The sequence below is a fragment of the Mesoplodon bidens genome (genome assembly GCF_964165515.1).
Source record: "Mesoplodon bidens genome assembly, chromosome: 2".
NCBI classification, from domain to species: domain Eukaryota; kingdom Metazoa; phylum Chordata; class Mammalia; order Artiodactyla; family Ziphiidae; genus Mesoplodon; species Mesoplodon bidens.
In genome coordinates this window covers 142,773,558-142,799,565 of record NC_138177.1, presented here as the reverse complement: position 1 = coordinate 142,799,565, position 26,008 = coordinate 142,773,558, and the positions used below count along the sequence as shown (strand labels likewise).

The window sequence follows — 26,008 nt, the reverse complement described above, 5'->3', positions numbered from 1 at the left end:
CCACCACACCAATATTTTTTCTTTGCTTCTCTGCCTCCTAACTAGATTGTGATCTCTTTAAGGCACAGATTATGTGCTTTCTTTTCAATCTTTGCATTTCCAGCACCTACCAATATATACTTAGAATATAGTAGGTTCCACCACCAGTGTGATTTTTTTTTTTTTTTTTTTTTTGTGGTATGCAGGCCCCTCACTGCTGCGGCCTCTCCCGCCGCGGAGCACAGGCTCCGGACGCGCAGGCTCAGCGGCCATGGCTCACAGGCCCAGCGGCTCGCGGCATGTGGGATCTTCCCGGACCAGGGCACGAACCCATGTCCCCTGCATTGGCAGGCGGACTCCCAACCACTGCGCCACAGGGAAGCCCACCAGTGTGATTTTTTAAAATACAAATTGAATCATGTTACTCTCTTGCTTAAAATACTTAACAGGCTCTCATGGAGTTCATAATAAAGTTTAAAATGTAACACACAGTGCTTGCCCTCTTGAAGGCAGTCAACAGTTTAAATACAATAATCCCAAGTTGTAGTAAGTGCTATAAAGGAAAAAAACAAGTAACTGAGAGGGAAACAAACTTTAGATATGGGGGTCAGGGAAGGCTTTTCTGAGACTTTAAGCCAAGACCTCAAAAAAAAAAAAAGAGCTAAGTTGTCTATATCTCTAATCTTATATCCTGCCCTAACACTCTTCACTTCATTCATACCAAATGTGTTAGAATGGATCACTGCTACTCCAAGTATCAATGCCTGTACATGTTCTGTCCCCTCCACCATCAAGGCCCTTCCTACTTCAACTAGTTATGTTTACCTGTCCTGCAAAATTCAGTTTAAGCATCAACTGTTTCAGAAGACAGTCTGGGACTTCCCTGGTGGTGCAGTGGTTAAGAATCTGCCTGCCAATGCAGGGGACAAGGGTTCGATCTCTGGTTTGGGAAGATCCCACATGCCGCAGAGCAACTAAGCCCATGTGCCACAACTACTGAGCCCACGTGCCACAGTTACTGAAGCCCATGTGCCTAGAACCCATGCTCCGCAACAAGAGAAGCCACTGCAATGAGAAGCCCACACACCACAACAAAGAGTAGCCCCCGCTTTCCGCAACTAGAGAAAGCCTGCACATAGCAACGAAGACCCAACGCAGCCAAAAATAAATTAATTTTTAAAAAATAAGACAGTCTGATATTTTTTATATTCTCATAGCACCCGCTATTATCTCACATTTTCACAGCAATGTAATTTGTATTTATTTATCTACCTCTTACAATTAGATAATGAATTCCTTGATGCTAATGACCAGATCTTATTCAACTTTGTACCTTCAGGTTTTAATACAATGCCTAGACCAGAGATGACACTTAATAATAGTGTGTTGAATAAAGAAACTGATTTGGGGCTTCCCTGGTGGCGCAGTGGTTGAGAGTCCACCTGCCGATGCAGGGGACACAGGTTCGTGCCCCGGTCCGGGTAGATCCCACATGTCGTGGAGCGGCTGGGCCCGTGAGCCATGGCCGCTGAGCCTGCGCATCCGGAGCCTGTGCTCTGCAATGGGAGAGGCCACAACAGTGAGAGGCCCGCGTACCACAAAAAAAAAAAAAGAAATTGATTTGGATGTATCTAAAAGCACTTCTAAAAGTAAATGCTCATAGATAATCAATAAACCTCTCCTCTCCGCCCTCAAAAGCCACTCTACATGCCATCTACAAGAACCCTGAAATTCACTTCTCTTTTGATAGCACTAATTTTCTGAATAAAAATAGTGTGCCTCTCTCTGGAGGTGATGTGTCTCCTACCACAAGAGAAGCACAAGAGGAATATTATTCAGCAATGAAAAAGAATGCTGTACTGATACATGCTACAACATGGATGAATCTTAAAACATACTAAGTGAAAAAAGCCAGACACAAAAGGCCACGTTTTATGACTTCGCTCATATAAAATAGGCAAGTCTATAGAGACAGAAACTAAATTAGTGGTTGGCAGTGCCTAGGAGGAGAGGGTAATGAGTAGTGACTGCTAATGGGTATGGAGTTTATTTTGGAGGTGGTGAAAATATTCATGATTTAGACAGTAGTAATGTCTACACAACTTTGTAAATATACTAAAAAACACTAAATTGTATATTTTTAAATGGCAAATTTTATGGCATGTGAATTATATCTCAATAAAACTAATATAAAAAGGTAAATAAAAATTTTTAATATGACATGATAGTAAGAAATATGGAGAAAAAATAAAAAGGTAAAAAGAATAAGGAGTGCCAGAGGTGGAGGTGAGGTTTGTAAATTTTAGATAAGTGACCCAGCAAAAGGCTCACTGAGAAGGTGAAGGAGGTAAGAGAGCTAGCCATATGGACATCTGGGGGAAGGGTGTTCCAGGCAAAGGAAAAAGCAAATGCAAGAGCCATCAGGTGAACATTTGCCTTCACATTTGAGGAACTGCAAGGATATCATGCGGCTGGAACAGAGAGAAATGATGAGAAGTAGATAAATGAGGGCAGAGAAGTGGGGGGGAGTGCCGAAAATCACAAAGGTCACAGCAAGGACACTAGCTTTTACTCTGATATATGGGAAACCATTGAAATATGATGAACAGCAGTAACATGATCTGAGTAATTTTAACAGGATCATTCTGCTGCTATGTTGAAAACACAAGGAAGTATGGTATAAGTGAAAGTAAGAAGATGAGTTAGGTTCTGCTGCTCAAAAGCATGATCCTGACCAGCAGCATCAGCTTCATTCAGGAGCTTGTTAGAAATCCAGTATCTCAGACTCTAGATTTTCTCAATCAAAAATCTCAGAGAATGGAGCCCAAGAATCTGAATTTTAATACAATTCCCAATTGATTCATATGCACATTAAAGTTTGAGAAGCCCAGATATAGTATATTCTCCCTTCAAATATTCACCAGGCTCACTCTCTCACCTCTTACCTGCAAGTGTTTGCTCTAATGTCACCTTCTCAGTGACAATTTAAATTTGAAACACCACCACCAGACACAGCAGCATCATTCCTTATGACATTTCCTGTTTTATTTTTCTTATAAGATTTATCACTATCTAACTTATTATATACTTTTGTTATTTACTATGTTTGTTGTCTGTCTCCTCCCACTAGAATATTAACTCTATAAGTAAGTAGAGTGTTATCTGTTTAGTTCATTGTTATATTCCTAGCAACTAGATCAGTACCTGCACATAGCGGAGACCACCCAAAATATTTACTGAATGTACAAACGGCAAAAGGAAAAATGGTGGAAGTGCTAGGTGGGAGCTAAAGTTGGACCTAATGGAGATTAATCCACTAATCTTTTGGCTGCACTACACTGTTTGTGGGATTTTAGTTCCCCGACCAGGGATTGAACCTGGGCCCTCAGCAGTGAGAGCCTGGAGTCCTAACCACCGGACCACCAGGGAATTCCCATATAAATCATTTTTGGGTTTTTGCGGTTTTTCTTTTTGTGGGCCGCACCATGTGGCACGTGGGATCTTAGTTCCCCAACCAGGGATCGAACCTGAGCCCCCATGTTGAAAGCGCCAGAGTCTTAACCACTGGACCGCCAGGGAAGTCCTAAAACATACTTACCTATTTGGTAACAAGTGGTTTTTTGTTTGTTTTATTTTGGCCACACAGCTTGCAGGATCTTAGTTCCTCAACCAGGGAATGAACCCATGCCCCCTGAAGTGAAAGCACGGAGTCCTAACCACTGGACCGCCAGGAAGTCCCTCATTCTTATTAGTTTGTTAAAGCAAGTCTTCCAAAAGGACCTCTATTTGGTCTGCTAGCTTCCTTAAGCTATTTCAACTTGTTCTCCATGTTAACAAAACTGCATTTAATTGGAGAAATAATAATAATAAAGGATATTCATTGCCATTGCCTGCCTACTGTGTCAGGGACTACATCAAACACTCTATTGAATTATTTCACTTAAACTTTGTAACAAAGGCAGCAGCATCTCCACATTTTAAAAAATGAGGTAACTTAGACATGTTTTAAAGGATAAGCAGCTTATCCAAGATTACAAAGTTATTAGGTGGGGAAGATAAGATTCAAAACCTATGAAATTTTACTCCAGAGCTCACAATCTTAACCACCTCACTCTGTCACCTTATTTTGTCACCTTTTTAAGAAAATAATCTTTAAATCATATTTTTCACTAATTCAAGTGACCAGACCCCTGTAGCTGATCTTATGCACCAGTATTTCCCAACTTCAATCAATCACATACTGTCATGTTTAGATCTGCCATATCTAAACAGTAGCAGTACTGTTATTTATTTGATATTGTCTTTAAATTGAATTACTTTTTTGGGCCTTGTCCTAAGCCATACCTATGAAATTACTGACATTTCTTCTTACATACAAAGGTACCTCTATTAAATTTAAAAAAGGGTTTGTCAATAAACCATCATCTGTGTACCACCAGAAATAAAAAGAAGCTGTTTCTGAACTCTCTGTCAGGATTCCTCAAAGTGCGGTAAATAATGATTTAGAAATAGCTTTTTCTGTTTATACATTAAGAAAAGGTTTTATTCTCTTAGCCATAGAAACATCAGGAAAAAAGACTGCCAAGGAAAATTCATTAATTTAAACAGAGACACAGACAATATTTATAAACAATTAAGTAACGCTAAGATCAAGATCTCATAAGAAAATGAATTTTACAATGATAATTCTCAAGTAAATTGCAACAGTGTCCTATTCAATCTGTTTCCAGTTTTGCTCCTGTCAAAGAATTTGCTGAAAAGATAAACATATATATTTATATATATATATATATATATGTGATCACAGTGCTACCTTGGTTAAAACTCTTCAGTGGCTTCCCAAAACACTCATAATAAAGTCCAAACTGTTTATTATATCCTAAAAGGCCCTTTACTTTCCAATTCTTGTGTGCCTTTTCAGCTACATCTTTTGCCACATTCCCCCGCAAGTCCCTGTTGCAGTCATACTGAATCTCAGTCACACTTGCAGTCTCACCTTTATATCATGCATTTTCTCAACCCAAAGTCTAAATACCTCAATTAAATCATGTACTTTCTCGATTCTAAGTTTTTGGCACTGAGCTAAATTACCATCTTACTTATCGGTATCACCCTCAACTAACTAGAAGCTTCCTTGAGGTCTGGGGCTGTGTTTTTTTGGTTTTCCACTGTAAACACATGCGTGACATATAATAAGAACTCAATACATTCATGTTTGGTGAATGAATGAGCAATGTATTACCAGGACCATTTAAAAGAAGAGTGAAAGAGTGTGTGTGTGTCTGTCTGTCTGTCTGTCTGTCTGTGTGTACACATCAACTATAGGAGCCACTAAATTTGTATTTGCACAGGCTTTGTACCTCCCATAATAAATGTTTTCAACCTAAGACCCATATTATTAATGTCCTTTTTGTAGTTAAAATCAAACTAAGGATAATCTAAAGAACATTAATATTAAAAAATCTCTCCAAAAATGTGGCTTGTGGAATAATCTAATTTGTACTTACTCAAATCATCCAATATGTCTTCAGTTCCTGAAGCACTATCATCAGAATCACCAGTATTATCTGTACATGTTTGTTGCTTCTGAGATTGTTGTGAGCTTTCCAGAGCAGATTTTTCTCCCTCTGCAACATCAATATTCACTTTGTCCAAAGAAGTAAAGGAGCTTGGAATTTTTTTTCCAATCTGCTGTAATTCTGTCTGTCTCATGCTTTCTTTCAACAGTAAACTGGGTACCTTCTCAGCTTCTGCTGGTAAGCTGGGCACCTTTTCTGATTTCATCTGAGAACCAGGTGCTTTTTCTGCTCTCCTCTGTGAATTAAGTGTCTTTTCTGCTGCTGTTGCCTGTGAGCTGGGTGCCTTTTCTGTTTTCACTGGTGAATTAAGTGACTTTGGTGATTTTTCTGTTTTTGCCTGTAAACTGGGTGCCCTTTCTACTTTTGCCTGTGAAACAGGTACCTTTTCTTTCACTGGTGAATTCGGTGATTTTTTTGCTTTGCAGTGACTTTGATCTCGAAGGACTAACCCCAAATCTTTAGGGCCTGGAACACTGGCAGCATTTACTTTACATGATTTAACTTCTGTTTTTTCTATACAAATATCATTTTGCTTATTTTTTTTACTACTATTCCTATTTGGAGAGTTGGTCCCAATTTCTTTTATGGATTTATCATTTCTAGCTTTCAAAGTTTGATTAGTTATAAATTTAACTGATTTGCTTTCTTCAGTAAGAGCCCAAGCATTCTTCTTTGGTTCATGATTTTCATTTTCAGAGGTCTTAGACTCTTCCATTATTTGAAAACCTGCTTCTTTCCAATTGTGATATTGTAAAGTGGCAGATCTCCAGTAGTCTGAATTGCTTCAAATCCAGTTTAGGCAAGCAAACTATTGGATTAAAAAAAAAAATCTGTTATTTAAAACGCAAAACCCATTTCTAAAAAATTGGTTAGACATAAAAAAAACTTTTACAATTTACTCTCAAAACTGAATAGCGGGGCTTCCCTGGTGGCGCAGTGGTTAAGAATCTGCCTGATTATGCAGGGAACAAGGGTTTGAGCCCTGGTCCGGGAAGACCCCCACATGTCGCGGAGCAACTAAGCCTATGCACCACAACTACCAAGCTTGCATTCTAGAGCCCGTGCGCCATAACTACTGAAGCCCACGAACCTAGAGCCCGTGCTCCGCAACAAGAGAAGCCACCGCAATGAGAAGCCCACACACCACAATGAAGAGTAGGCCCCGCTCGCCACAACTAGAGAAAGCCACGCAGCAATGAAGACCCAACGCAGCCAAAAATAAAAATAAAGTAAAAAGCTGAAGAGCAAAAAATAAAAATTTTTAAACTCTGAAAACTATATGAGAAGGAGTTAAAATCCTTCTAGACTCTAGACTTCTAGACTTACTCTAGTAAGTAACAGCGAAACGCCCATAAAGGAGGTTCTAATGTAATTCTAGCACTATGACATCAAAACAAGGGAACTTCAGAAGTAAAATGCTGTTTTACATTACTCAATAAGAATTTCAACTAAAAGGGAAATAAAACCTGCAATGATGTACCACAATTAACATAAAAAGAAATGGAACAAAAATAACACAACAATTCCAATCTATACGCAACATAGGAAATCAGCTTATAGAAGACTAAGTGGTAAAAATAACAGAAGAACTGCAATCTATATGCAACATAGGGAATCAGTTTATAGAAGACTACGTGGTAAGACCTTTCCCACATGACTTTCCTACTAAATACTACCTATTTATACTGCTAACCTACTTCTAACTTGACACTCTAAACATGGGGAACCAACGTCAACAGACTTTCTCCAGCTCCAAAGTACAAAGCAGTTTAAATAAATTCTTCTGAGGTAAGAAAAATTTTAAAAACCAACAGGATCCCAGAGTCTAAAAGTTATAGTAATATTCTGTATGATGATACATGTCATTATACATCTGTCAAAACCCACAGAATGGATATCCCTAAGAGTGAACCCTAAGGTAAACTACGGACTTTGGATGATAATGACGTGTTAATGTAAGTGCATCCACTGTAACAGATGTACCACTCTGGTGCAGGGATGTTGATAGTGAGAGAGGCTATTCCTGTGTGGGGGAAGGGAGTTACATGGGTACTCCGTACTTTCTGCCCAACTTTGCTGTGAAACTAAAACTGCTCTAAAAGAATAATAACGTTTAGAAAAAAGATAATAGAAAGAAAAAAATCAGAATCCGTTTTGTTCTAAAATATAATAGCAACTATTACACTTTTACCACAGAGCACAAACTATAAACAAATGAAAATACTACATTTTGTTAAATAATTTCTATACTAGAAATAGCTTGTATACTACATATTATGGAAATCAGATTATTTCTAAAATACTAGCAGTAATAAACCAAGGTTAAAATATTGATTACCTTTAAGGCAATAGTTCTCAAATTTTATCATTCATTAGAATCACCTGGAAGGTCCCATTCCCAGAGTTTCTGATTCAACAGGTCTGGGATTGGGGCCTAAGAATTTGCATTTCTCACAAGTTCCCAGGTGATTCTCATGTGGCTAGACTGGGAACTACATTTGAAAAATCAATGCTCTAAGGAATGTTTCTGAAAGTGGAAGTGAAGGAAAACCAAACTCTTCTGTATAATCTTATACACAAGATGATAAGCTCTAAGAGGTAAGAAACCATTTCTCATTTTGCTTACCATTATATCTTCAATGCCTATTACAGTGCCTAGTTCAAAGTAGACACTCAATAAATTTGTTAAGTGGATTAATAAAAACTTAGCTTAAATTATTTTTAATTATTCACACTTTAAAAACAAAATATAATAGATCCAAAAAATATTTAATTGCTTCATACTGTATATTGTCTACAATGTAACTAGAAAATGTCTCGCTTCCCAATCCATCCCCTAGCCTCCTACCACCCAGGGTGGCCTGGATAAGTATGCCTCTTTCTATGGACTTTGTTCTTACCTTTCTCATAGTACTTAGCCCTTAACGCATTTCATATGTTTACCTCCTATTTAGACTACAGGAAATTTTTTTCCAATGTGCTTCTTATAAAACAAATACACTTACACAGTTGAAAAAGTAAATGGCAAAAGGCAAAACAGCATTCTCCTACCAACTACCAACCTCTCTCCTCAGAAGCAACTACTGTCAACTCTTTTAGCTGTTTCTTCCGAGGTTTATCTCCATATTTCTAAATTTCATGCTTAAGCTGATACTACCTATTTTGTTTTAGATTTAGATATTATCTACTGACTTCCTACAGACAGAATTGTACACACACTTATGTTCCCATCCCACCACCATCCTCCCAGGATGACTATAATATGATATGCCAATATTATTTATGGCTGAGCCAAATATACCATTGCACAGAGTTTTCTAAATATCTATCAAAATTCATTTTCTCCTTTTTCCTAGGCACATAGCTAAACTACATTTCCCAACCTTCTCTGCAGTTAGGTGTGTCCTTAAGATCAAGTTCTTGCCTCCTCAATGCTCTCCCCTTCTCACTGGATAAAATTCTCAGTCATCCATCTTCAATCACATAGCCAACAGTTAAATTCCAATCCAGACCAATAGGTCTTAAACTTTTGTGCACAGGAATCAGCTAGTCCCTAAGTGCAGATTCTGATTCAGTAGGTTTGGAGTGAGGACTAACATTCTGCATTTAGTCTAACAAGCCCAGGTAAAGTCCACACTGTTAGCCCTTGGCCATACTTTTGACTGGACAAAAATCATCAGTGGAACTTGGGACTCCTGAATGACCACACACAATAAACTATTCATCTGGATCTGGTGACTACTCACCTAGCAACTATTACATGAGACAGAAATAAAACTGTTTCTTAGGTCACTATACTATTGGATCTCTTTATCACAGGGGCCTAGGCTTTTGACTTAAGCAACATATATACTATAGTCACATTTCTCTTTTGGTATACTTTTCAGTTTTACCTGGAATTGTCTCACTTCTCTTAAGTTTTTTATATATCTGTCAATAATTCATTGACAGAACTGTAAAGCTTCTCTCAATGTCTTCAAATACATCAAGCAACCCATGTGTCTGTTTTTATTGTCATTTTTCTCTCCTTGGACATCCCATCTGGTACCTTCTGATCACTACTAGATTTCCACCACACTTGTCACCCTGAGACTTTCCTTTTGCTATCATCCTACCAATTCCCATCTACTCTCCATGCTGACTGACTCTTCTATTTTCCTCGTCCACAACTTACTCCCTCTTTTTTGGTGTAGCATATCCTCCAGTAGCTTTCTAAGAAAGAAAACAAGAAAAGCATTGAAGAAAATAATTATGCCCTACTTCTGACATTTCATTTCATGTAGAGGGACAACCATTATCATAACATTCCTGCTTTCTTTCCACTCCATTCATTCCTTTCCTAGGGAGATGGGGTAACTTATTTCATCACTGAGTTTAGAAAAATGATCTGGGCAAAAGTTAGCACCTTCCCCTCTCCTTCCTCTTTGCATCTAGCTGTTCTCAGGAAAGAAAATTCCATTCTCTCATTCATACTCTAACATTACAGTTGCAAGCCCCACACAGGGCCTATCACTGTTCAGCTCTGCCTATGCCTGAGTGGTTAAATCTTTCTATTTCTGGCATTGAGTATTAGCAAGCCACTTGAAAATATAAGTCCCATTCTCCAATGTGAATCTTATCCATAATAAAAATAATATTCTGGTCTCCATATGCTTCCTTTATCTCTCCCAATTTGTTCAGAATTCAGGAAGGGAAAGACAGTGCTATTTATTGGGCTCCCTTAAGCCCCAATAGTAGGCAAGTTTTATAAGACTTTGCATGCCTGAAATGCCTTTATTCTTTCTTCATATTTTGTTTAATTAGGTTTGAAATTCTAGGTTAAAAATCATTCATTCAAAATCTTACAGGTATTGTTTCAACAATTTCTAGTTTCTAGTGTTACTACTGAGAAAATTATGCCATTCTGATTCTCCATCTCTTTTACTGAACTGTTTTTTTTTCTTTACGGAAACTTTTAGGATATTCTCTTTGCCTCAGTGTTCTGTAATTTACAGGTGATAAGTCCTAGCACAGATACTTCTTTATTCATTTTGCTGTGCATTCAGCTGGCTCTTTTAATCTCTAACTCAAGTCCTTCACTTCTGGAAATTTTTTCCATATTATATCTTCCATAACTTCCTCCCTTTCATTTTCTCTGCTCTTTTTCTAGAGCTCCTATTAATTGAACTTTAGGCCTCTTACATTGATCCTCCAGTTATCTTTTCTCTCCATTTCCCATCTCATTTTTGTCCTTCCTGGGTGACTTACTCAAATTTATCTTCCAACCCTTCTATATTTGGAGGGGGGGCATGGAGAAAACCTTTCATATTTTCACTTCTAAGAACTCTCTAATTCTCTGATTATTCCTTTTCATAGCACTCTGATCTTCATCTCTTATTTCTGAAAACACTAACAATTTTTCTGGAACTTTTTTCTGCTCCCTGTATTGTCTGGTTCCTGAGTTCCTCATGTGCCTTCCTTCTTCTCTACCATGCATACTAGCATACGCATAATAAGAGTCTCAGAAGGAAAAGATAGAGGGGGAAAGAAAAAATACTTAAAGAGGGAATTCCCTAGTGGTCCAGTGGTTAGGACTCCCCGTGCTTTCACTGCCGTGAGCCCAGGTTCGAGCCCAGGTTCAACCCCTGGTTGGGGAACTAAAATCCCACAAGCCGTGCGGCATGGCCAAAAAAAAATTGAAGAAATAATAGCCAAAAACTTCCCAAATCTGATGAAAGACACAACTACACACATCCAAGAAACTCAATGAACTCCAAGCTGAATAAACTCATAGGACTCCACACCAAGACACATAATTGTTAAATTGTTAAAGGCAGAAGAAATTTTGAAAGCAACGAGAAGCAACTTCTCATACATGAAGAATCCACAATAAAATTAACAACTGATTTCCCATCAGAAATCATGGAGGCCAGAAGGCAATGGGATGACATTTTAAAATCCTGGATGAAAAACACTGTCAACCAAATATTCTCTAACCATGCAGAAAAACTATCCTTTATTAATGACAGAGAAAGTATGACACTTCCAGATAAACAAAAGCTAAGAAATTTCATTAGCAGACTTGTAGACTAGCACTACAAGAAATGCTAAAGGGAGTTCTTAAGGCTAAAATGAAAAGAAATTAGGCAGTAACTCAAAGCCATAATAAATAAAGGACACTGGTAAAGGTAACTTAGCACAGGTAAACATAAAAGCCAATATTATTGTACTGCTGGTTTGTAACTCTCCTTTTTTTCCTACATGATTTAAAAGGCAAATACATAAGAAGACAATTATAAACCTATGTTAATGGGCACACAATGTATAAAGATTATCTGTGACAATAACAATGAGAAAGAACAGAGACATATAGGAACAGAGCGTGTGTATACTATTGAAACTAAACTGGTATTACTCAAACTAGGCTGTTACAAATTTAAGATATTAGTTGCGCCGTTATCTGCAAGGCAACCACTAAGAAAATAATGTTTAAAAATACAAAAAAGGAAAAAAATGAATTAAAATAGCACACTATAAAAAAGTCAGCTGAATACATAAAAAGGCAGTAATAGAGAAATTGAGGAAGAAAAAGTATGAGACATACAGAAAAGAAAAAACTAAAGAGCAGGAGTAAATCCTTCCTTATCAATAACTACTTTAAATGTACTGGATTGGCCAAAAAGTTCCTTTGGTTTTTAAGTAAAAATAAAAGACACATTTTTCATTTTCACCAAGAACTTTATGAGCAACGTATGCACCCTTTTGTTCCACTACCTTCTGCCATTTTTCAGGCAACTTCATAATTCCATCTTCCCAAAACTCTTTATCTTTTTGACCAAAGAACTGTTCCAGGTGCCTTTTACAGTCTTCCAGGGAATTGATATTTTTTTCCATTAAGAGAATTTTGTAAAGACTGAAATAAATGGAAATCTGAAGGTGCAATGTCTGGTGAATACGGTGGATGAATCACAACTTCCCAGCCAAGCTGTAACAGTTTCTACCTGGTCATCAAAGAAACATGCACTCTTGCGGTATCCTGATGGAAGATTATGCATTTTCCATTGACTAATTCCGGATGCTTTTCATCAAGTGCTGCTTTCAGTTAGTCTAACTGTGAGCAGTACTTGTTGGAATTAATTGTTTGGTTTTCTGGAAGGAGCTCATAATAGAGGACTCCCTTCCAATCCCACCATATACACAACATCATCTTCTTTGGTGTGGTTGGTGGTGATTTACTTCGCTTGCCTCACGATCTCTTCTGTTCCACATCATTGTACAGTATCCACTTTTCATCGCCCATCACAAATTGTTTTAAAAACAAACGTTTTCATTACACTTAAGTAGAAAATCACATGCAGAAATATGGTCAAGAAGGTTTTTCTCACTTAACTTATGTGGAACCCAAACATCAAAGCGATTAACATAACACCAAGCTGGTACAAATGATTTTTAGTGCCTAATTTGGATATTTTGAGTATGTCGGCTATCTCCTGTGTGGTATAATGTTGATTGTTCTCAATTCATGTCTCGATTTGATCACTATCAACTTCAACTGGTCTACCGGACCATGGAGCATTGTCCAGTGCGAAATCTCCAGCACAAAACTTTGCAAAACATTTCTGACACATTCGATCAGTCACAGCACCTTCTCCATACACTGCACAAATCATCTTTTTTTGCATTTCAGTTGTGTTTTTACTGTTCTTGAAATAATAAAGCATTACATGCCAAAAATGTTGCTTTTTTCTTCCACCTTCAACTTTTAAAATGGCTACACAAAAATTCACCTATTTTGATAAGTTGTTTTTTTTGTTTTTTTTGTTTTTTTTGCTGTACATGGGCCTCTCATTTTTGTGGCTTCTCCCGTTGCAGAGCACAGGCTCTGGACGCGCAGGCTCAGCGGCCATGGCTCACAAGCCCAGCCGCTCCGCGGCATGTGGGATCTTCCCAGACCAGTGCACGAACCCATGTCCCCTGCATCAGCAGGCGGACTTTCAACCACTGCACCACCAGGGAATCCCTTGATAAGTTTTTTTAAAGGCACACTAGTATGACAGCTGTCACAATACAATCTAACAAAATTGTTTCAAATGAAGTTAAAGACAACGAAGGACCACTAGAGCCATCCTATGGAAAAAACCAAACGAATTTTTTGGCCAATTCAAAAATGAATTAGACTCTTAAGGCAGAGATTGGAAAACTGGATTAAAAAACACATGATCCATCTATCATATTACCTACAAGAGATTCACTTTAGATACAAAGAAGCAAAGAAGTTGAAAATACAGGCTGGAAAAAGATATCAAGAGAGAACTGAGTTGGCTACATGACTGTCAGAAAAAAATATACTTTAAGTCAAAAACGGTTATAAGAGACAAAGAAGAGCATTATACACTGATAAAAAAGTTTAGTCCAACAAGAATATGTAACAATTATGAACATATATATACCTAATAACAGAGCCCCCAAAATAGGAAACAAAAATTAACGAAATTGAAAAGAGAAATAGATAATTCTATAATAATAGCTGGATCCCTATCAAACTACCCATGACATTTTTCACCGAACTAGAACAAATAATCCTAAAATTCATATGGAACCATAGAAGACCCAGAACTGCCAAAGCAATCCTGAAAAAAAAGAACAAAGCAGGAGGCATAACCATCCCAGACTTCAGGCAATACTACAAAGCTACAGTAATCAAAACAGCATGGCACTGGCATAACAACAGACATATGGATCAATGGAACAGAACAGAGAACCCAGAAATAAACCCACACACCTATGGTCAATTAATTGTCAACAAAGGAGGCAAGAATATACAATGAGAAAAGGACAGTCTCTTCAGCAACTGGTGTTGGGAAAGTTGGACAGCCACGTGTAAATCAATGAAGTTAGAACACACCCTCTCACCATACACAAAAAAAAACTCGAAATGGTTTAAAGACTTAAACATTAGACATCACACCATAAAACTCCTAAAAGAAAACATAGGTAAAACATTCTCTGGCATAAATTGTACCAATGTTTTCTTAGGTCAGTCTCCCATGGCAATAGAAATAAAAATGAAAATAAACAAGTGGGACCTAATCAAATTTACAAGCTTTTGCACAGCCAAGGAAATCATAAACAAAACAAAAAGAAAACCTACAGAATGGGAAAAAATATTTGCAAACCATGAGACTGAAAAGGGCTTAATTTCCAAAATATACAAATAGCTCATACAACTCAACAACAAATACAACCCAATCGAAAAATGGGCAGAAGATCTAAAGAGACATTTCTCCCAAGAAGACATACAGATGGCCAAGAGGCACATGAAAAGATGCTCAACATCACTAATTGTTAGATCAATGCAAATCAAAACTACAGTGAAGTACCACTTCACACCAGTCAAAATGGCCATCATCAAAAAGTCTACAAATAACAAATGCTGGAATGGGTGTGAAGAAAAGGGAACCCTCCTACACTGTTGGTGGGAATATAAGTTGATGCAGCCACAATGGAGAACAGTATGGAGGTTCCTTAGAAAACTAAAAACAGAGCTACCATAAGATCCAGCAATCCCACTCTGGGGCATATATCTGGACAAAACTATAATTCAAAAAGATACATGAACCCTATGTTCATAGCAGCACTATTCACAATAGCCAAGACATGGAAACAACCTTAATGACCATCAACAGATGAATGGATAAAGAAGACGTGGTACATATATATAACGGAATATTACTCAGCCATAAAAAAGAACATAATGCCATTTGCAGCAACACGGATGGACCCAGAGATTGTCATACTGAGTGAAGTAAGTCAGACACAGAAAGACATCTATAATATGATATCACTTATATGTGGAATCTAAAAAAAAGGAGTACAAATGAATTTATTTACAAAACAGAGACACAAATGTAGAAAACAAACTTATGGTTACCAGGAGATAAGGGGGGAAGGGATAAGTTGGGAGATTGGGACAGACATATACACACTACTATATAAAAAATAGATAACTAATAAGAACCTGCTGTATAGCACAGGGAACTCTACTCAATACTCTGTGATGGCCTATATGGGAAAAGAATCTTAAAAAAAAACGAAGAGTAGATATATGTATAACTGATTCACTTTGCTGTACACCTGAAACTAACACAACATTGTAAATCAGCTCTACTCCAATAAAAATTTTTAAAAAACAAAAAAAGATGTGGTACATATATACAATGGAATACTACTCAGCCATAAAAAAGAACAAAATAAGGCCATTTGCAGCAACATGGACATAAGTAGAGATTATCATAATAAGTGAAGTAAGTCAGACAGAGAAAGACAAATACCATATGATATCATTTATACGTGGAATCTAAAGTATGACACAATGAACCTATCTATGAAGCAGAAACAGACACACAGACATAGAGAACAGACTTGTGGTTGCCAAGTGGGAGGGAGTGTGGAGAGGGGATGGACTGGGGTTTGGGGTTAGTAGATGCAAACTATTACATACAGAATGAATGGAAAACAAGGTCCTACTGTATAGCACAGAAAACTATATTCAAAATCCTGCAATAAACCACAATGGAAAAGAATATCAAACAGAATGTATACATATATTATATATATTATATATAATATATATATACATCTGAGTCACTTTGCTGTATGGCAGAAATTAACACAACACTGTAAATCAACTATACTTCAATTAAATAAATAAATAAAATAGTTGGAGACTTCAATACCTTTCTTTCAATAACGGTTAGAGCAACCAGACAGAAAACCAATAAGGAAATAGAGGACTTGAATAACACTATACACCAATGAGAACTAACAGATAAATCCAGAAGACTCAACCCAACATCAGCAGAATACATATTCCTCTCAAGTACACATGGAACATTCTCAAGGATAGACTATTACACTGGCCACAAAACAAGTCTTAATAAATTTAAAAAGACTGAAATCATACAAATTATCTTTTCTTACCACAGTAGACTGAAATTGGAAATTAAATCAATAACAGGAAAAAAACTGGAAAATTCACAAATATGTGAAAATTAAACAATGCACGCAAACAACCAATGGGTCAAAGAAGAAATCTCAAGGGCAATCGGAAAATACCTTGAGACAAATGAAAACAATGTATTTTTTTAAGCAATGTATTATTTTACCACAATTTTTAAATGGAGATAAAAGGATATTTGATATAATTTTTAAAAATAAGGATTATAAAAGAATACTATGAACAACTGTACATCAACAAATTGGATAACCTAGGTGGAATGGACAAATTCCTACAAACACACAAATTACCAAAACTGAGTCAAGAGCAAATATAAAATACGAATACGCCTACAACAAATAAGTAGATTGAATCAGTAATCAAAAACCCCTCAACAAAAAAAGCTCAGAATCAGAAGGCTATACTGGAGAAGCTTACTCAACATGTAAAGAATTAATACCAATCCTTCTCAAACACTTCCAAAAATTGAAAATGAGCGAACACTTCCTAACTCATTCTATGAGGCCAGCATTACTCTGATACTCTGAGTATATATGCAAAAAATCACCAACAAAGTACTAGCAAACCAAATTCAGCAGCATATTAAAAGGGTTATACACCATGACCACATGAGATTTATCTTCAGAATGTAAAGGTGATTGAACATATGAATTATCAATCAATGTGATAAACCACATTAATAGACTAAAGGAAAAGAAAAATACGTGATCATCTCAACTGATGCAGAAGAAAGCATTTGACAAAATCCAGCACCTTTTCATGACACAAACACTCAAACTAGTAACAGAAAGGAACTTCCTCAACATAATAAAGGCCATCTACAAAAAAAAAAAAAAACACCCAAAACGAAAACAAAACGAAAAACACACAGCTAACATCATACTCATTAGTGAAAGACTTAAAAAAATTTCCCCTAAGACCCACAATGAGACAAAGATGTCTGCTTTTGCCACTTCTATTTAACACAGTACTAGAAGTTCTAGCCAGAGCAATTAGCCAAGTAAAAGAAATAAAAGGCATCCAAACTGGAAAAGAAAAAGTAAAATTATGTTTGCAGATGACATGATCTTAAATGTAACAGAATCCTAAGAATACACACAAAAAAGAGCTAATAAACAAATTCAACAAGTTGCAGGATACAGAATCAACACACAGATTTCTTTACAGTAGCAATGAACAATCCATAAAGGAAATTACAAAAATGATTCCACTTACAGTAGAATCAAAAAGAATAAAATACTTAAGAATAAATTTAGGGGCTTCCCTGGTGGCACAGTGGTTGAGAGTCCGCCTGCCGATGCAGGGGACGCGGGTTCGTGCCCCGGTCTGGGAGGATCCCACATGCCGCGGAGCAGCTGGGCCCGTGAGCCATGGCCGCTGAGCCTGTGCGTCCGGAGCCTGTGCTCCGCAACGGGAGAGGCCACAACAGTGAGAGGCCCGCGTACCGCAAAAAAAAAAAAAAAAAAAGTAAAAAAAGTAAAAAAGCATAAATTTAACCAAGGAGGCAAAAAAAATTTTACCCTGAAAACATTACACTACAAAACATTACTGAAAGAAATTAAATAAATAAATGCAGCAACATCCCATGTTCATAGATTCTTTCCAGTCTACTTTCCCTACCTACCTCTTTCTTGCTCTTCCCTTTTCAGACTTTGGTCACTGCCTATGGGTAACTAAGGAAGCAGGAAGTATTTTAAGTTCATGTGACCTACAGCCAAAGGGAGCAGAACAGTCGAAAACACACCTTTTACAATGTTTATCATTCACCTTAAAAGAATTAAGTACTCCACCCCTTGCTTACTGTTATCAACATCAAGAGTCCTCAAAATTATTTAGTCTGCTTTCCCAGTGCTGCCAAAAGCTGGAGACTGGGCAGAATTCATAAACTGCAGCCCACTGTGCACTCACCCATTTGTTTCCTTCACTTAAGTCATTGTCAATGACTTATATTGTTAACAATACTGGGCTTCCCTGGTGGCGCAGTGGTTGAGAGTCGGCCTGCCGATGCAGGGGACATGGGTTCGTGCCCCGGTCCAGGAGGATCCCACATGCTGCGGAGCGGCTGGGCCTGTGAGCCATGGCCGCTGAGCCTGCGCGTCCGGAGCCTGTGCTCCGCAATGGGAGAGGCCACAACAGTGAGAGGCCCACGTACCGCAAAAAAAAAAAAAAAAAAATACTACCCAAAGTGATCTACAGACTCAATGCAATCACTATCAAAATCACAATGGCATTTTTTGCAGAAACAAAAACCCATCCTAGAAGTCATATGGAATTTCAAAGAACTCTAAATAGGCAAAACAATCTAAAAAAAGGAAAAAATTAGTTGGAAGAGTAACACTTTCTTATTTCAAAACTTACTACACAAAGCTACAATAACCAAAACAGTCTGGTAATGGCATAAGGAAAGACATATATCAATGGAACAGAATACAGAGCCCATAAATAAGCCCTACATACATGGTCATTCGATCTGACAACAGTGCTAAGAGTACTGAATGGGGGAAAGGACAGTCTTTTCAATAAATGGTGCTGGAAAACTGAACACACCTGTTCAAAAGAATGAAGCTGGACCCTGACCTTACACCAGTTGCAAAAATTAACTCAAAATGGATCAGATAAGACAAGACACTAATTATAAAAGCAGCAGACAGGAAAAAAACTCAAATGACCATTTGAGTCTTTTGAAAAATTATAGAAAAACTGTCATAAAACAATAAAATATATTACCATACAGATGTAAACTAGACTGGGGAAATCTCTATTCTGTTATGGAGTGATAGTGAAGATATACTGTTAAGTGAAAAAAAGTAATATACACAGGCATGTGTAGTAAGCTAATTTTTTGTAAGAAAGAAGAGAATATATATATACCTATATTTTCAGAAATAAACAATGCAAGGATAAAAACAAAAATAAAAGAACAAAGACCTAAATTTAATATCTATACTAAAACTATACCTTATACTCTACACAAACACACACATAAATATAACTGCATAAAATCTATAAATCTTCATGACCTCAGATTTGGCAACAGTTTCTTAAATATGACATCAAAAGCACAGATGACAAAAGAAAAAAAACAGATAAATTGGTCTTCACCAAAATTTAAAATTTCATCCTTGACATCCATCTTGACAATGATTTTTTTGGATTTGATACCAAAAGCAAAGGCAACCAAGGCAAAAAAACAAAAATCCAAGTGGGACTCCTCATGCAACTGCTGGTGGGAATAAAATGATGCAGTTGATGCAGAAAACAGTTTGGAAGTTCCTCAAAAAGTTAAACATGGAATTGCCATATGATCCAGCAATTCTACTCGTAGGCATATATCCAAAAGACTGAAAATAGGGACTCAAACAGATATTTGTACACCATGTTCACTGCAGCATTATTCACAACAGCCAAAAGGTAGACGCAACCAAGCATCTATCAACAGACAAATGGATAAACAAAATGTGGGATACACACAATGGAATATTACTCGGCCATTTAAAGGAAGGAAACTGACACATGCTACAACATGGATGAACCTTGAGGACATCATGCTAAATGAAATAAGTCACTCACAAAATGGCAGATATTGTATGATTCAATTATATAAGATATTGAGAATTGGTAAATTCACAGGGACAGAAAGTAGAACAGAAGTTATCAGGGGCTAGCGGGAGAGGGGAATGGGAAGTCATTGCTTAATGGGTACAGGGTTTCTGTTTGGGATGATAAAAAAGTTTTGGAAATAAATAGTGGCGATGGTTACACAACATTGTGAATGTACTAATGCCATTGAATTGTACACTTAAAAAGGTTAAAACGATAAATTTAATGTGATGTATACTTTACCACAATTAAAAAAATTTTAACTCAAAAAATTTAATCGAAATAATGTGTATTAAGCTTATATAAAGTATCACAAACCTCAAATTTTAAATGTCAATCATTCTCTAAAATAGATAAAGGTTTAAAAAAACATAACTTTTTATATGGGTAAATCAACTGACAAAGTTTTTATGATCAAAGGCAAGTAGAACTGTGCCCTCTTCTCTCAAATCCAGTTTTGTAAATAAATGGGATTTCCAAACTAAATTACCTAGATCCTCATCTAAAGCCCAATTAGCTAGGTTTTCTGGATTACTCAAGCCTTTTCCTTTTTTTTTTTTTTCTTTTTGCGGTATGCGGGCCTCTCACTGTTGTGGCCTCTCCCGTTGCGGAGCACAGGCTCCGGACGCGCAGGCCCAGAGGCCATGGCTCACGGGCCCAGCTGCTCCGTGGCATATGGGATCCTCCCAGACCGGGGCACGAACCCGTATCCCCTGCATCGGCAGGCGGACTCTCAACCACTGCGCCACCAGGGAGGCCCAAGCCTTTTCCTTCTGTGTTCATCTGGTAAAGCTTTTTTGGCCACTGGTCAAAGAAGTTTAGTTTAAGTCATGCTTCTTTTCACAAGCAATTTGTTGATTAAAACAGCCTGAGGTTGCCAATTGTTTTTTGGGCTTTTTTCGAATGAGATATGGAGATCATCTGGATCCCCTAATTATCCAAGCCACACTTTCCTCTTTTACCTTATAAACAAATAATCAAGAACAAGCTCTACCTATATGAAGAGTTCTGTGATGCAAGATTCACTAGAAAGTTCTTGATTCTTCCAACATCAGGCAGCTCTTTGGTATTTATGTATAACAATGTAGCTAACACTTTTTAAGTGTTACTTGTTTGTTGGGGAGACAAAGTTTGTCCCATAGGTCCAAAAATTGTGATATGTAACTGTGCTGGTCCTACAATGCTTGCGCTACTAACATCACACTCATTTTGAAATTTCATATACTGTATCCCTTGGAATGGGCCAGGTTATGCTGCAATAACAACCTCTACAACTCAATGTTTATCACAACATACACTGATTTAACAACTCATGCAAAATCCTCTGTGAATTAAGGTAACTCTCTAAGGCAGCTATCCTTTATGCATTGGCTCAGCATTCCAAGCTGCTTTAATCTTATGTTACCTCCCATATTAGCAATACAGAGAGAGAAGAAATAGCACTGGTCACCTTTGCTCACATTTCATTTACCAAAAAAAGCCACATGGCTGCACCTAACTTCAAGGCAATAAGGAACACAACACTCAGAATGCCTCAAAATAAAGGAGCAGTAACAAGGCTTATCACATTAGTACAAGGTGAAATAAGGCAGTCTCTTTGTCTCGATCCATGTTACTATTTCCCTCCAATCCCTTTGGTTCAGGGCTAATTTCATGGTCATGTGATCTGTGCAGTTACAGAGGGCTCCATGCTCAGAAAGACGCTGTGCTTGGTTTAAAGCTCTCCTGTCACCAACTTGAAATTCTTAATAATTTTACCTGTGAATCTGTGTTTTGTAGTGAAGTCTAATAGGACAATAGAACATGCACAGGAGCAGGAGATATATGCAAAATGTATACCTTGTCATTCGTTTCCACCTCATTCTCATATAGCTTTGGTGATGCCCCGTGAACACAGAATATCGGTGGATCCATGATGTGTGGGGAGTTCAGCAAGACTCAATGTGAATATTAAGTAAACATGTTGTCTACAACTAAGTAAGCAAGGGTACTAACAGCCCAAGAAGCCACATTTTGTTTGAACCATAACTTGCTTCAAACACAGAGGAAAGGCAATGGAATTCTAAGAAACATGAATGATCAAAAAGCCTATCATGTCTTTTCTTACTCATGTTACTTCCCTGTATTAACCAACCACTTATGCTGAAAGTGACAACACAGAAGGAAAGGGAAAGATAGAGCAAGCCACAGTTCCTTTTCCTTTCAGTCCTGCCAAATCAAAGGTAAAAACTGTTGGTAGAATGTGCAAGTGTAAGAAATGAAATAAAAACAGCGAGTAAGTTTTGCGCAGTGTTTTCCCTGTTCTGGTAAGAATGAAATACATATGTACAAGCTATGAAATTCGAGCAATTCCACCTAAGAGTTAAATAATCATATATTTGCATTTAAATCTGGCATTGCACAATACAAAGTTGAACAGTAAAATTCACGCTTATTTAACAATTTCAATGTTCTTTATTTACAATGACATTAAAAAGAAAATAAACAAAACGAGCTGAGAGTGAGATCAAAGAAGAAAGAAAAAAACTTTATGTTTTAGTAACTTTAACAGCACTTTTTTTCCTGCGTTTTGAACTAGGGACCCTGCATTTTTATTTTGCACTAGGCCCTGCAAATCATGTAGCTGCGCTTTTACTTGCTCAGGTAAACAAATATAAATCTGGAATTAGTTTTAACAAAGATTAATTTTCAACATTCACATACAAGGTGCTCAGTTAAAAGCTGGGGATACAAAGATAAATAATAGGCTCATGTCTAAAAGGGGATAGAGTCATATAAACAAATAATGACAATATTATGTGACACATGCTAAGGAAACCCTGAGGAAAGAGCCGAAGAAAAAGCCTTCTACATGGAGATAATATTGAGCTGAGAAAGAATTTCTCACTTAAGAGAAGGAGTAAGACAAGATTTGTATGTAGTAGACAAAATATATTTCTAAAACTCTGACAAGTTTTTTAGGATGTAAAATAGCATGCATGATGAATACAGGAGATGAACTGGGAATGTAAATTGGTACACATATTTGCACACCAACTCAAGGTTAGACTTTAGCAAAGAGAAGCCATAGATGACAAGCAGAAGAGTAGCACAATTTCTGCTTCAGATTAACTTCTGCAGAACAGGAAGACAGAGAAGAGAGGAAAAGGAGATGTCACTGAAGTAAACAAGAATACTTATCAATAATAGTAAAAAGTATTAAAAGGTTATTTAGGGCCTTAATACAAGCAATTTTAGTGGGATTGCGGAGAGGGAAAAGTTGTGTTAAAGTTAAATGGGTTTCTTCCCAGAAGATGCTTCAATATCCTAATAAGTACTGTAAATCTCTAAGAGCGAGATCTAATTTGCAACATTTCCCACATTTACTTGACAAAAGAAACATTTTTTACCAGGACCACCTATCAGTATCTCAAAGGACTGTGAGGAACACAAGTTTTATAACATTGTTCTATGAAACAGAAAGCCAACACTGACTGAGAAAGGCAGAGGGCAGTAGAGGGCTTAAGGCCAGGGTAAAACAACACTAAATGTGAGAAACAGGAAAGAAATCTGACTAAAATACTGCCCAGCTGTGTTAAAGACCTAACTACATATATAACACACCAGTCTACTAGTTTATACAATTTACAGATATTTAAATTCATACTGGGTAGGGGATTGACAGAATGAATATTTCAATAGGGTAAGCGAACACAACAGTAATGGTACTGGTGAGGGGGAAGGATAAAGCCCAAAAGAGGTTATATTCAAAGAGATTAGGGATAGATGAGAAAACTAAAGAAATGAGAAAGATGCACATACAGATATTAAGGAGATTTTGGTCAGAAGTAGAACCATTTTTGAACCATATGAGTAGGTGTGTCAAGGAAAGTAGAGTTGAATACCACTGGAATACAGAAATTAAGGAAAAATAAAGTTAAGATGTTAGGTAACCTTCAGTATTATGCTTCCAACTGCCTGATATGACATCAAGAATTATACCAAAGTATCAGTGAACATAAGGGAGTGACATAGAGGTTCCTAGATTGAAATAACAAAGTCAGGTAAGAAACAGCCAGTAGGGCACCAGTCTTTTTTTTTTTTTTTTTGAATTTTATTTTTTTTTTATACAGTAGGTTCTATTAGTCATCAATTTTATACACGTCAGTGTATACATGTCAATCCCATTCGCCCAATTCATCACACCACCACCACCACCCCCCTGCCACTTTCCGCCCTTGGCAGTAGGGCACCAGTCTTAAAAGAAGAATTTTAGAGGAGAATAGAAGAATAGACAGACACTATATAGAAAAACATGGGTCTGGTTTTCTGGCTTTGAGGAAGGAGGTGTGAAGGGAACAAGCTACAAACCCCCTTAGAGGATTCAGAATAATGGTTCTCAATCATTTTTCTAACCCATCTGAGAAACAGAATACACAGCCAACAGAAATAAAGAGGAACACAAGAATGGGGGGTGGGAGAGGCTAGCTGTGAGTGGTTTAAAAGACCTTCCAAAGTGATTATGAAACACCTTCCTAAGGAGATGTACCTCTCATATAATGAAAATCACTGGTTTAAAACTGGTACTATCACAGAAAGCTTAAATACAAGTTCCAAACACAAACTAACAATTTTTTACCTGTATGACAGAATTCAAGACACTGTCTCATAACAATACCATAAGTTCCTACAAAAAGCCCTGGAGCCCTTACAAATTTTTCAGTTTTAAAAAAAGATTTGTTTGGGCTTCCCTGGTGGCGCAGTGGTTGAGGTCCGCCTGCCAATGCAGGGGACACGGGTTCATGCCCCAATCCGGGAAGATCCCACATGCCATGGAGCGGCTGGGCCCGTGAGCCATGGCCGCTGAGCCTGCGCGTCCGGAGCCTGTGCTCCGCAACGGGACAGGCCACAACAGTGAGAGGCCCGCGTACCACAAAAAAAAAAAAAAAAAGATTTGTTTAAATAGACATTTCTCCAAAGAACACATACAGATGGCCAAGAAGCACATGAAAAGCTGCTCAACATCACTAATTATTAGAGAAATGCAAATCACAACTACAACGAGGTATCACCTCACACCAGTTAGAATGGGCAGCATCAGAAAATCTACAAACAACAAATGCTGGAGAGGATGTGGAGAAAAGGGAACCCTCTTGCACTGTTGGTGGGAATGTAAACTGATACAGCCACTATGGAGAACAGTATGGAGGTTCCTTAAAAAACTAAAAATGGAATTACCATATGACCCAGCAATCCGACTACTGGGCATATACCCAGAGAAAAGCATAATTCAAAAAGACACGTGCACCCCAATGTTCATTGCAGCACTATTTACAACAGCCAGGTCACAGAAGCAACCTAAATGCCCATCGACAGATGAATGGATAAAGAAAATGTGGTACATATACACAATGGAATACTACTCAGCCATAAAAAGGAATGAAATTGGATCATTTGTGGAGACGTGGATGGATCTAGAGACTGTCATACAGAATAAGTCAGAAAAAGGAAAACAAATATCGTACATTAATGCATATATGTGGAACCTAGAAAAATGGTACAGGTGAACCAGTTTGCAGGGCAGAAATAGAGACACAGATGTAGAGAACAAATGTATGGACACCAAGCGGGGAAAGTGGTGGGGGGGGATGGTGGTGTGATGAATTGGGAGACTGGGATTGACATATATACTCTAATATGCAAAGAACGTATAACTAATAAGAACCTGCTGTATAAAAAAATTAAATAAAATTTAAAAATTTTTTAAAAACAGGTTTGTTTTGAAGATACAGTATCAGCTAATATATGCCTAGCATGCCCATTCATTTATCTTTTCACATGTGTAAAGTTAACAGTCTTGCAGTATTTCCACTTT

At 37.4% G+C, this 26,008-nt stretch overlaps 1 protein-coding gene across 7 annotated transcripts in view; it reads right to left on the bottom strand.

Moving 5' to 3' along the window:
- TUT4 (terminal uridylyl transferase 4) overlaps nt 1-26,008 on the bottom strand; it is a 138,615-nt gene that overhangs the window by 103,481 nt on the left and 9,126 nt on the right. For all 7 annotated transcript variants that reach the window (XM_081225224.1, XM_081225227.1, XM_081225225.1 and 4 more), the window contains exon 2: nt 5,487-6,366. In XM_081225224.1, the coding sequence (XP_081081350.1) occupies nt 5,487-6,273 (787 nt within the window). In that variant the 5' untranslated portion in view covers nt 6,274-6,366. The remainder of the gene's footprint in view (nt 1-5,486; nt 6,367-26,008) is intronic.